Below are 13,728 nucleotides of genomic sequence, written 5' to 3' on the forward strand. Positions count from 1 at the left end.
TCTGGAATGGTCCAAATAAACACCACCAAATTCTTACTATCCAGGTTCCATTTTTTTTTACTTCATTTACCCTCAAGTAATATATTCGTGCCATAAGAAATTGGTGCATTATATTTGTTAATTGGGGTATTGATTTCTTCAGTTATATCCCAGGTCCAGTGAAATGTAAATTCCCTGTGAACCTTTGTTAGTCCCTCTAGATTTTAAACTCTGTGAGAGTTTATTATAACTCAGCACTTGGTATAGTGGCTGGCACATAATGAGTCCTCAATAAATATTTATTGAATGTATGAATTAATAATGAATAGGGATTTCTCAAGAATTCTTATTAGGAAGATGTTTACAGCTCTTCTTAATACGATGTGTTTCTTCCATCAGCTATCTCTATTTTGTGTTGGTTTTTTACTAGTTTAATTCTCAGAAAATAACATCTTCAAGTTTGGAGATTGCATTAAGATGACCACAAGCAAGGCCTAAGTACTTCTGAGAAAATTCTTCTTTCCTATGGCTTCCACCCCCAACTGACCTGAAGGTGCCTTCTGAGATGATAGTTCTTTGATTTGTGCTTATATAATTTTCCAGAAACTCCTAGGGATGATTGATGCCTGGATAGAAAAAGGAATCTAAAGAATCAAGTGTCTTTGGATAAGGCTAGGAGTACATGGCATTTCCTTGCTTTCACCTAATTAATGCAGACTAATTAATGCGATAATTCATTAAGAACACTTTCAATGAAGACTTAAAAGTTGGTTTGGGGTAGGGGTCCCTGGCTGGCTCAGTTGGTAGAGCATATGACTCTTGATCTTGGGGTTGTAAGTTTGAGCCCCACATTGGGTATAGAGGTTACTTAAAAATAAAATCTAAAAAAAAATTTTGGTATTGGGTAGAAAGGGTAGGGAATTGATCATCTCTCAGATTTCAACATTTATGTTGGAGTTAGAAAATCTAGAATGTTGTAGGAAGCTTTTCTAACTTTTCCTTTTCCAAAACTTTTTAACATCTTTATTGACATATAATTCACATATCATAAAATTCACCCATTTAAAGTGTATAATTTAAACATTGGCATTCCAAACCGATTCCTCATAAGTAGCTTACAAGTTACCACTCTATCCTAGCAATAAGTAAAAGTAAAAAGACTGAAAAATTAACAATCCTTCTTGGATCCATAAGAAAGGAGGAGGACACAGGGCAGACTGCTAGCCTCAAATCTGGAGAGACAGACAGGCAAGTACAATTCATCACGGCTTACTAGAGCAGAGACCAATGAGTGGAAACCTTCTTGGAATTAGTGTTGGGGTAGGAAGCCTGAATTGTAACTAACTAATTTCTGGGGGCTCAGTGTAGACAATTCTGAGAGTTGAAAACTGCAGGGAGACCCAGTCAAAGGGAGTCCCCACAATATTGTGAGATTTACTTTCAGGAGCTCAACCAGATTCTTATAGAAAATATCAGAGAAAGCCCCCTGAGGCTTCCAACAAGGGGAGGATAAAAGGAATCATCTGAAATATACCAGAGCATTCTTTCCTGGTTAACAAGCCCTGCCTTCAGAGGAAACTAACCAGGGCCTAACTTACTGGGGTATTATCAGAGTCTAACCTACCAGAGGGTGAGAAATACCCAACTCCAGCCCACTCTAGCCATTCTGGCCCTGGGTAAAAAACCTGAGAAATGTCTGTGACGTTCATAGTCTAGGGACAGAAGCGGGAATCTAATCATAGGACTGTAGAGTGCTTCCTCTCCCCACCACATCTTACCACCACATTACTAAAGGCCTATTGATGGCACTTCCTTTTGCCCATTACATCATGTCTGGCTATCAAGAAAAATTACAAGACATATAAAAAGGCAAAAAACACAAATTGAAGAGACAGAGCAAACATCAGAATCCAACATAGCAGGGCACTAGCAGTCTAGCGATTTTAAACACCTATGAATAATGTGCTTAGGATTCTAGTGAAGAAATTAGACAGCATGCAAAACAGAAGAGCAATGTAAGCAGACAGATGGAAATCCTAAGAAAGAGCCAAAAAGAAATGCCAGAGATTAAAAAAACACTGTAAGAGAAATGAAGACCGCCTTTGGTGTTAGTACACTGGACATGGCTGAGAAGAGACCAAGAACTAAAGATTATATTAATATAATTCTCAAAAACCAAAAAGAAAAGAAAAGAAATATTGAAGAAAACCGAACAGAGTACCCAAGGACTGTGGGACAAATACAACAGATGTAACATACACAAAATGGGAATACCAAGGGGAGGAAAGAAGGGTAAAGGAACAGAGGAAATATTTGAAACAATAACGACTGAGAACTTCTCCAAATTAACATCAGACATCAAACCACAGATGCAGGAAGCTCAGAGATATATGCCAAAAATAAAGACAAAAACCCTTACACCTAGGCATATCATTTTCAAACTACAGAAAATCAAAGATAAAGTACCAAAAGAAGCCAGAAGAAAAAACACCCTACCTATAGAAGAACAAAGATAAGAATTGCATCTGACCTTCCCTCAGAAACCATGCAACCAAGAAGAGCATGGAGTGAAACATTTGAAATGTTGAGAGAAAAAAAATCAACCTAAAATTCTGTACCCTGAAAAATTATCCTTTAAAAGTGAAGATGTAGACTTTCTCAGGCAAATTGAGGGAATCTGTTGCCAGTAGATCTGCCTTGTAAGAAACGTTAAAGAAGTTCTTTAGAGAGAAGAAACAGAACATGGGTCTGAAACTTGGATCTACATAAAGAAAGGAAGAGCATCAAAAAATGAATACATGGGGTGCCTGGGTGGCTCAGTTGGTTGAGCATCTGCCTTCTGCTCAGGTCATGATCCTGGGGTCCTGCGGTGGAACCCCACATCCGGGTCCCTACTCAGCGGGAAGCCTGCTTCTCCCTCTCCCACTCCCCGTGCTTGTGTTCCCTCTCTCGCCGTGTCTCTCTGTGTCAAATAAATAGGATCTTAAAAAAATTTTTTTTTAAATGAATACACGAAGATAAAGCAAAAAGAACTATTTTTCTTATTCCTAGTTGATCTAACAGATAATAACTTGTTCAAAATAATAATAGCAACAATGTAGTCAATTACATAAACTCACATATATCTATGCAGTTTATTCTTGAACAATTTGGGGGTGAAGGGCACAGGTGAAAATCTATGTATAACTTTTGATTTCCCCCAAAACTTAACCACGAATAGCCTACTGTTGACTGGAAGCCTTATCAATAACATTGACATATTTCGTATGTTTTATGTACTATATACTGTATTCTCACATTAAAGTAGGCTACAGAGAAGATAATGTTATTAAGAAAACCATAAGTAACAGAAAATACATTTACAGTAAAAAAAATTGCACGTAAGTGGATCAACATAATTCAAGCCAGTGTTGTTCAAGGGTGGGTTGTATACACCTATGTTATGTTTATACATAAGTAAAATGAGTGACAGCAATGATACAAGGAATGGGAAGAAGGAATTAGGATTATTTTCTTATTATAGGTATTCACACCACATGTGAAGTGGTATAGTGCTATTTGAAAGTGGACTTGGATTAGTTGTGAGTGAAATATTGCAAACTCTAGGGCCACCACTAAAAAGGTAAGAGTATTACTGATGTGCTGGGAAAGGAGAATGCAATCATATAAAATGTTCAAGTAAAACCACAAAAGGCCTGGGTGCCTGGGTGGCTCAGTGGGTTAAAGCCTCTGCCTTCGCCTCAGGTCATGATCCCAGGGTTCTGGGATTGAGCCCCGCATCGGGCTCTCTGCTCAGCAGGGAACCTGCTTCCCCTTCTCTCTCTGCCTGCCTCTCTGCCTACTTGTGATCTCTGTCTGTCAAATAAATAAATAAAATCTTTAAAAAAACCCACAAAAGGCAGAAAAAAGAGTTGAAGACAAAAATAGGAACAAAGAACAAGGGCAAAAATAGAAAACAGTTAATGAATATGGTAGATATTAATCTAACTGTATCAATAATCACTTTGGAATGTCAGTGGTCTAAATGCATCAATTAATAAATAGATTGTCAGAGTGAATAAAAAACATGACCCAACTATATGTTTATCCATAAGAAATCCACTACAAATATAAAGATACATATAGATTAAAAGTAGAGGGAGAAAAATATATCATGCTAAAGCTAATTTTTAGAAAACAGTAGTAGCTCTATTAATTTCAGACAGAATAGACTTCAAAGTAAGGAAAGTTATCAAAGATAAAGAAAGGCATTGCATAATGATAAAGGGGTCATCTCTAAAAAGATATAACTGTCCTTAATGTGTACGTGTCTAACAATACGGCATCAAACTACCTGAGGCAAAAACTGGTAGAAGTGAAAGGGGAAAGAGAGAAAGAGATCCACCATCAGAACTGGAGATTTCAACACTCTTCTTACTGAAAGCGACAGATTCAAGAGGCAGAGAATAGGTAAAGGCATAGTTGAACTCAACAACATCATCAATCAAATTATATAAATGACGTCAACGGTTCATCCAACAAGAGCAGAACACACATTTTTCTCAAGCTCACGTGGAACATTCACCAGGATAGCCCACATTCTCGGCCATAAAATACATCTTAACTAAAAGAACAGAAATCCATGGAGCACCTGGGTGACTCAGTTGTTAAGCCTCTGCCTTCAGCTCAGGTCATGATCCCAGGGTCCTGGAATCAAGCCCCACATGGGGCTCCTCGCTCAGCGGGAAGCCTGCTTCTCCCTCTGCCACTCCCCCTGCTTGTGTTCCCTCTCTCACTGTGTCTCTCTCTGTCAAATAAATAAATAAATAAAATCTTAAAAAATAAATAACTAATTAAACAGAAATACTACAATGTCTACTCTCAGACCACGATGGAATTAAACTAGAAATCAGTAACAGAAAGATAACTGTGAGGATATATGAGATTTAAACAACACATAAATAACACATAGGTCCAAGAAATTTAAATTTTCAAAAGAAATTTAATATTTTGCACTAGATGAAAATGAAAACACAACTTAGCAAAATTTATTGGATGCAGTGGAAGCAGTGCTTAATTTGTAATATTGTATGCATATGTAATTCAATATATAATTTGTAATATTGAATGCATATAAGAGAAAGGAAGAAGGTCTAAAATCAATAATCAAACTTTCCAACTTGGGAAACTATTAGAGAAGAGCACATTAAATCCAAAGCAAAAAAAAAAAAAAAAAAAAGAGAGAGAGAGAGAGAAAATAAGAATTAGACCAGAAATTGGTGTGATTTCAGCCTAGGTCATGATCTCAAGGTCATGAGGTTCAGCCCTGTGTCCCCCTCTTTGCTGGGTGTGGAACCTGCATAAGATTCTCTCTCTCTGTGTCTTCCTCTGACCTTTCTTCCCCCAAGGGAAAGGAAAAAGAAAAGAGCAGAAATCAACAAAACTTTTGAAAAGAAAAAAAAAATCAATGAAACCACAAGCTGGTTCTTTGAAAAGATCAATAAAACCTATAAGCCTTTAACGAGGCTAAGTAAGGAAAAAAGAGAGAGGACACAAATTATTACCATCAGAAATAAAAGAGGGGATGTCACTACAGATTCCAGGGAAATTAAAAGGATAATAAAAGAATACTCTGAACAAATCTGTGCCCACAAATTTAATAACCTAAGTGAAGTGGACCAATTCCTTGAAAGACACAATGTTTCAAAACTCATACAAGAAGAAATAGGTGACTTGAATAGGCCTAAATCTATTAAAGAAATTGAACTAATAATAACTTTTCAAAAAAATAATTAATAACTTGTCAAAAAGAAAGCACCAGTCCCAGATATATTCCTGGTGAATTCTGTGAAACATTTAAGGAAGAGATTTTGCCAGTTTTCTACAATCTCTTTCAGAAGACAGAAGCAGAGAAAAAACTTCTAAATCATTCTGTGTGGCCAGCATTACCATAATACCAAAACCAGAAAAAGACATTAAAAGACTACTACAGATCAATATCTCTTATGACGTAAGTGGAAATTTCTTTTCTATCTCTTAAATATAAAATGTAAAACTATACAATTCCTGGAAGATAATATAGGACAAAACCTAGGTGATCTTGGGGTATGGTGATGCCTTTTTAGATGCAATTCTGAAGATATTATTCATGGAAGAAATACAGTGGACCCTTGAACAACACAGGTTTGAACTATGGAGGTCCACATATACACAGATTTTCTATGGTACTGTAAACATATTTTTTCTTCCTTATGGCTTCCTTAATAACATTTTCTTTTCTCTAGCTCACTTTATTATAAGAATATAGTATATAATACATGGAACATACAACATACATGTCAATCAACTGTTCATGTTATTGGTAAAGCTGCCAGTCAACAGTAGGCTGTTAGTACAGTTGGCCCTTGGACAACACGGAGCTTCAGGGCACCAACCCCTTGTGCAGTTGAAAATCAGCCTATTAACTTTTGACTCCCCACAAATTTAACTACTATTAGTGGTAACTATTAACTATGCACAAGGAAACCCATGCAGTTCAAACCCATGTCGTTTGAGTGTGAACTATAATTAGGTTTTGGGGAAGCCAAAATTTATACATAGCTTTTTAGACTGCACAGGGGTCAATGCCCCAACCCTCTCATTATTCAAGTGCCAACTACAATTGATAAACTCAACTTCATTACAATGAAAGCCTGTCATTCAGTGGAATATAGTATGTTCATAGGGCTTTGCAGTCATTTCAAGTTTAGGGCATTTCCATCACCCACAGAAGAAATCCTGTCCTCATTAGCAGTCACCCCTCGTTTCCCCATAGCCCCAGGCAACTGCTAATCTACTCTCTGTCTCTATAGATCTGCCTGTTCTGGACATTTCATATAAATGGTATCATACGGTAGCGGTCTTTTGTGAATAGCTTCTTTCACCCAGCATAATGTTTTTAAGGTTTATCCATGTTACAGCATGTATCAGTACTTCATTTTTTTTAAATTGCCAAGTAATATTCTATTGTATGGACATGCCACATTTTCATCAGTTGGTAGACATTTGGCCTGTTTGCACTTTTTGCCTATGATAAAGCTGCTATGACCATTGGTGTACACATTTGTGTGTATGTGTGTGTGTGTACATATGTTTTCATTTTCCTTGGCTGTATACCTAGGAGTGGAATTGCTAAGCCATATGGTAACTCTGTTTAACACAAGGAATTGCCAAACTGTTTTCCATAGTGACTATATAATTTTACATTTATACCAGTAATACACAGAGTTCCAGTTTCTCCGGGTCCTTTCCAATACTTGTTTCCCCCCCCCCCTTTTTTTTAATAGTCCTTCTAATAGGTGTGAAGTTGAATCTCATTGTGGTTTCAATTTGCATTTTCCTGGTGATTGGTAATGTTGAGCATCATTTTATGTGCTTATTGGTTATTTGCATATTTTACTTAGAAAAATGTCTCTGTAAACCCTTGCCTATTTTTTGTTTTTTAATATTACAATTTTATTAGATATTTCATTGAACAGAGTATGCTTTTTAAATGAGTAGACTTTGTTAGAGAAGTTCTAGGCTTACAGAAAATTGAGCAGATTGTACAGCTTCCTCTCCCATGGTCAGTTTCCATTTATTACTACTTGAATTGGTATGGTCCATTTGTTACAAAGATAAGCCAATATTGATACATTATTATTAGCTAAAGTCCATAGTTGATATTAAGTTTCACTCTTTGTGTTGTAAGTTTTATGTTTTGACAAATATATAATGTCATGTATCCAGCATTATAGCATCATGGAGAGTAGTTTTACTGCTCTAACAATCCCTTGTGCTTCACTTATCACTCCTTCTCTACTCCCAGCCCTTGACAACCATTGATCTTTTTGCCATCTCTATAGTTTTACCTTTTCCAGAATGTCATTTAGTTGGAATCATACAGTATGTACCATTTTCAGACTGACTTCTTTGACTAAGCAATATATATCTTAAGTTTCCTCTCTGCCTTTTCTTGGCTTGATAGGTGATTTCTTTTTATTGCTAAATAATATTCCATTGAATTGATATACCACAATTTATCCATTCACCTTTTGAGGGACATTTTGGTTGTTTCCAGTTTTGGGCAATTATGAATAAGCTGTTATGAACATATGTGTGCAGGTTTCTTTGTGGATCTAGTTTTTGGTCCATTTGGGTAAATACTTAGAGGAGGACAATTGCTGGAATATAATAAGGTTATATTCAGTTTTGTAAGAAACTGCCAAACTGCCTTTTAAAATGACTGTACCATTTTGCATTCCCAACAAAGGATTAGGGTTCCTGTTGCTCTACATTCTTGTCAGCACTTGGTATTGTCAAGTTTTTTATTTTTTGTTTTTTAGATGCCAGCCATTCTGATATGTAGTGTATCTCACTGTTTTAATTTGTGGCTCTCAAATGAGAACGATGCAGAGCATCATCTTGTATGATTATTTGCCATCTGTATATCTTCACTGGTGAGGTATCTGTTCAGACTTCTTGCCCATTTTTGAACTGGGTTATTGTCCTTTTATTATCGAATGGGAAGAGTTATTTACATATTCTGGAAACCAGTCCCTTATCACATATATGATTTGCAGATTTTCTATCCTATTCTATAGGTTGTCTTTTTTTTTTTTTTTAAGATTTTATTTATTTATTTATTTGATAGAGATTACAAGTAGGCAGAGAGGCAGGCAGAGAGAGAGGAGGAAGCAGGCTCCCCGCTGAGCAGAGAGCCCCATGCGGGGCTTGATCCCAAGAACCCTGGGATCATGACCTGAGCGGAAGGCAGAGGCTTAACCCACTGAGCCACCCAGGCGCCCCTCTATAGGTTGTCTTTTGATGGTAACATTTGCACCACAAAAGTTTTGTGTATTCCAGTGGCTTCATCTTATCTCTTACTAATTGCATCCAGAATATACAAGGGCAGAAACAAAAATAAGTAAGAGGAAGAGCAGTAGGAAGAGCCAGGAGAGGAGAGACGCCTTTGGAGAGACATTGCCACAAAGCCCTGGGTGGAGAGAGGAAGGAATAAAGAGGATGGAGGAAAAGCGGCACCTTTAGCTCTGGCCCAAGTTCCCGCGGTGGATGCCGTTTGCTTTGTAGCCCCGGATTTTCTCTGAGAAAGGTATATACATGTAAAAGGAGTTTTTGAGGTCCTTCTAAAGAAAATACCGGTGTTCAACGTTCCTCCAGGGCAGGGGCTCTATTTCCTTTACCTTTTCATCCTTAAGCACCTAACACAAACCCTGGCAGAAAGACTTTCCGTACATGTTTAGAGAGGGGAAAAGGTGAGAGAAAATGCATCAGGCCGGAGGGGGGAAGTTTACTAGTTGTAGAGGGTGTTTGAATGCAGGGCGTCTCAGTCAGTCCCCGCTAGGAAAAAGTTGTCTCCGAGAACAACCTGGGAGGCAACTAATTTCTAATTCCCACTGTGTACAGGAGCTGAGGGTTCCCAAGACAGAGATGGGGACCCGAGAACCTTCTGTGGAGTGAAGAGACTAAGCTGATGCCCTATCTAAGCCGTCCTCGGGAGAAGGAGGGAGGGGAGAAGAAAGAGGAGAGGGAGGAGGTGGAGCCTCGGGACCAGCATCAGCCAGTGGAGGTTGGGAAGCCTCGCTTTCCCCTCCCTCGTTGCCTCCACCTGGCTCCTCCCCGCGTTCGCCAAACTCCCCTCCCCCTTCCCCAAGGACAGTCTGCAAGGAAGCCGTGGCGGAGGAGAGCTGAGACTAAAAGGCAAGAGGGGCCCGTGGTTAAAGACCCAGGGGGAAAGCCGAGAGCGGGGTGGGGATCACCGTGCTGGGAGGAGGCGGTGGGGAGAACTGGAAGGAGCGGACGGGAAAAGAAGAGGTGGTATGGCATGTGAAGCTGGAGGGAAGAGGGGGGATGGGTAGGGCCGTCGTGAAGAATCCTAGCTCTTTGGCTCAGCTCCCTCTGCTTGCACGCACAGCCCCCATCCCTGGGAACCAGGGATGGGTGAGTAGTGCTGGACCTCGTTGCCCTTGGCTGCCTGACTCCCATCCTGGCACTTGTCCAATTCAAATCAGTGCACCTGTGATGTTGTCTCCCTGTATTTCTCCCTCCCGCGTGCTTATCTACACGCATGTGATTTTATATTTAGATTTTATGCCTGTGTTTCTACGTGTGTGTCACTGTGAATCTGTAAGGATGCTTATAGATGAATCTGCGTACATTTGGTATTCCGTGCCTTTATAACTGGTTGAGAGATGCAGAAGAATCCGAGCTGTGTTTGCAGGTCAACACTCCTAACCTTCCCCCTTGTTATGGTGAATTCTCTCCCTCAGGGAAGCCCCCAGGGGTGAAAGATCAGAGTGTGGGTTTGTAAGTGAGGAGCTCTCAGAGTGAATGAGAGGAAAAAACTCAAGGGAAATGGAATCAGCATACTCACGTTTTGTTCTTCTGTTCCCAAATTTTCGCCTTCCTATTTGCACTAGCTAGTTAGTCTTTTTTTTTTTTTTTTTTTGAGAACGGCAGAAAATTGAACATGAACACTCTAGTTATTAGGAGAGTGTCTCCATCCATGTCTGTTTATTGTATTTCTTTCACTGTTTGTCATTATATGCTTTTTAAAGTCCTATTTGTATCTGTATGTGTTAGAAATAGAGTATGGAGCTATGTATCTAAGCATATTAAATAAAAGTTTTCATATGCCTGTGTGCATTTTGTATTGTCAGTTCCCTAATGCTTTCAGCAACGATTTATTGAACTGTTATGTGCACAGACTTCACCAGGCTTTGGAAAGCTGTGGGAGAGTTTTTTAAAAATGAACATGATCCCTCCCTGGAGGATTGTTCAGTCTAGTTAGGGAAAATGGCTTATAGCAATCATCTATCCCGGGGTCTGCAAACACTTTCTGTAAAAGGCCAGATAGTAAATATTTAGTCTTTGCAGGCTATCTGGTCTCTGTCACCATAATCTACTCGGTTGTGGTAGTCAGAAGCAGCCATAAGATGATGTGTGAAAGAATAAGAGTGGTATGGATAGTGGAATTTTAATTTCATGCAATTTTAACATGTCATGAAATTGTTTTTTCAACCATTTAAAAACATGAAAACGTTTCTTAGTTTGCTGCCATATGAAACCATAAAAGGGGCTAGATCTGGTCCATGTGCTATATAGCTTGCTAACTCCTGATCTAATTCGACCTTCTTTTCAATATATGAGAAGCAATTTAAATACCACATAGGGGCGCCTGGGTGGCTCACCTGGTTAAGCAGCTGACTCTTAATTTCTGCTCTAGTCACGATCTCTGGGTCCTGGGATCTAGCCCCAAGATGGGCCCTGCCCTCAGCAGGGAGTCTGCTTGGGATTCTCTCTTTCCCTCTGTCCCTCCCCATTGTGTTCTTTCTCTCTCTCTCTCAAATAAATAATAAATTTTTAAAAATCACATAAAGTAGTGATTAAATGCTAAATGAATGATCCAGTACCAGACAATATGTGATGAGAGGAAGTCCCAAAAGAAACTCCTTGACCTGTGAGGTCATCAGTGAAGGCTTAAAAGACTTAGTATTAATAAGGTTGTGACTAGGACTGGTCTTAAATGATGGACTGGGCTATCGATCTGGGGAAAAGGGCCCCGGGTGGCCTTCTGGATGCGGGATCTGTGTGCCCAAGTACACACGTGGGGAGGCGCAAAGTAATGTTCAGGTGATGATGGAGCAGGAGATTCATGGGAACAAAGGTTGAAGCGGTAGGCAAGGGCCAGATCATGGAAGCTTGGACCTCCGACCCAAGAAGCAAGCACGGATTACGTGTAGTTTGTGAGGCTCTGTGTCCCTTAATAATACTACGTGTGTTTGTGTAGGTGTGTCTTCATGCGTGTCCCGTTGCATGTATTTTATGGACACGTGTGTGGATTTGTGTGTTTATGTGACGTGTGTCTTTATCAGCAGCTCCCCTGATTTCCCCAGATTCACAGCAGAAATAGGAGCTGTGCTTAAAGGTCATCAGGCCCGTCCAGGTGAATGCATCCTCTCTCCACCGAGGCCCCAGGGTCCGCCAACCTTCTGTGGAGGTTTGTTTTGTGTCTCCGACAGAGTGGAGAAGGGAAACAAACAGAGGGAGAGCAGCTATTGTAGGCAGTTCCGGTGGAGCGAGGCAGCGAGGATGGCAAAGAAGAGAAGGGTAAGGACAGATAGAAGGGAGAAGAATAGGATGTGGCAACCATTTTGACTCTGAGAGTAAGGAGGAGACAGATTTAAAAATTTAGGTTTTAGCCTGGGTAACTGGGAGAGTGATGATTCTGTTGACATTTTAAGGCTATAAAAGCGTGTCTTGCGTGTTCCTGTGAGAGAGATAAATAAGACTTGCAGACAAAAATAGGAAGGTGGTCACATGTCATGTGTCCCTATCTCTGCAAATGTGGCGATGATTCTGTTACTGTTCCCGCCGGATAACATGTGTGAGGTGCAAGGCCTGAAGGGGAGTCAGGAGACGCCCAGGAGGCAAGGAGCCCGACAGGATGGGAGAAGCCCTAGAATGTCTTTAACCGTCCCCGAGCCTGAACCATTGATTCGTGCAAGCTCAAATGTGCATGTAAAACCTCAAACTCGAGTTCCAGCTTAGCTCGATTCCATACGACTGAACCCTGATCTTCACCATAACCCAGCCTCCCCTTGCTTTCCTGCTTCCATCTTGGGGGTTATCAGTTCAGGCCCCCAAACCTCATAGGAGTCCTGCGGTCTGCAACAGCCTTTCCCTTCATGAAAGCCCCTCTCTTCCCTTGAGGCAAACTTGACTTTCCTCCCTGCTTTCTCACGTCTGTTCAGTAGGCTGCCCTTCCCCTTGACCTTAGCTTGTTCTCCAAATAGGCTCCAACTGAGGTGGGAGGGATTAGCTAGGACCTTTGCGGTGCTGGGTTTGATTACTGTGACATTTCAGCCTGTCACTCTGTGGGGGTGTGGCCTTCTTCTGGAAGAAGTCCAAAGCACCCAGGCTGTAAAGCCCACACTTAGTATAGTGAGAGAGTCTGACTGAGGCAGCTCTCACCAGTCAAACAGCCATTTCCCTGAGCACCTCGATCTACTTGTGTCTTAACGGGTCATTCCCTTGAATTTCAGAGTGGATCATGACCCATGAAGAGCACCATGCAGCCAAAACCCTGGGGATCGGCAAAGCCATCGCCGTGTTAACCTCTGGTGGAGATGCCCAAGGTAAGGAGGAAGGCGCTGCTTGGGGAGGGACAGAAAACATGGCTGGTGGGCCCCCTTGAATTTCTTGACTCCCTTCTCCTGTAGAACAAGAACTGTCCTCCTTACTGTCCTCCTGCTGTAGATTCACGCCGGAATCCTGGGCCTTCCCAAAATTCTCTGTCAGGTCTAAGTCCCCAACTGCTTCTGGATATTGTTTGCTCTAGTTTACTTAAATCTTCATATAACTTCTTTCCAGGTTTCTCTGAAGATTTGGGACCATTTGGGTCTTTTGGTACCTAAAAGACAGGTGTTTCCTCAAGCCGCATTAGAAAGAGACTAAAGAGATAAAATTGTTGAGAAAGCAGTAGGTGGATTCATTTCCAGGACACTGAAGTAGTGGGGAAAGGGAGGGACCAGAACTGGGATTTGGTGGGCCCTAGCTACAGCCTCAGTTATTGCCTCTGATGTCTGTGGGGCTGCTGCACTGACCAGGGTCCAGCATCTCGTCCCGATAGCACATTCCCTTCTACTAGGCACAGTTCCACTCCATTTTCTGTTTTCTCTGGCCTTTTCCTCCTCTTCCATTCCTTCAGCTGTCCAACAAACAGGAACAGCA

At 40.6% G+C, this 13,728-nt stretch overlaps 1 protein-coding gene across 6 annotated transcripts in view; it reads left to right on the plus strand.

Moving 5' to 3' along the window:
* The window catches only part of PFKM (phosphofructokinase, muscle), a 45,445-nt gene that overhangs the window by 10,134 nt on the left and 21,583 nt on the right, over nt 1-13,728 (plus strand). For 2 of the 6 annotated variants that reach the window (XR_013967311.1, XM_080812030.1), the window contains exon 1: nt 12,927-13,133. Coding sequence is in view for 5 of the 6 variants with exons in the window: in XM_080812030.1 (XP_080668156.1) it covers nt 13,049-13,133 (85 nt within the window). In the remaining variant the exon portion in view is untranslated. Of the gene's footprint in view, nt 1-9,541; nt 9,697-11,870; nt 12,106-12,926; nt 13,134-13,728 lie in introns of those variants that run through there. The other 4 variants (XM_080812026.1, XM_080812028.1, XM_080812029.1 and 1 more) reach the window with 4 other exon arrangements.

Source organism: Martes martes (genome assembly GCF_963455335.1).
Source record: "Martes martes genome assembly, chromosome: 8".
Lineage (NCBI taxonomy): Eukaryota > Metazoa > Chordata > Mammalia > Carnivora > Mustelidae > Martes > Martes martes.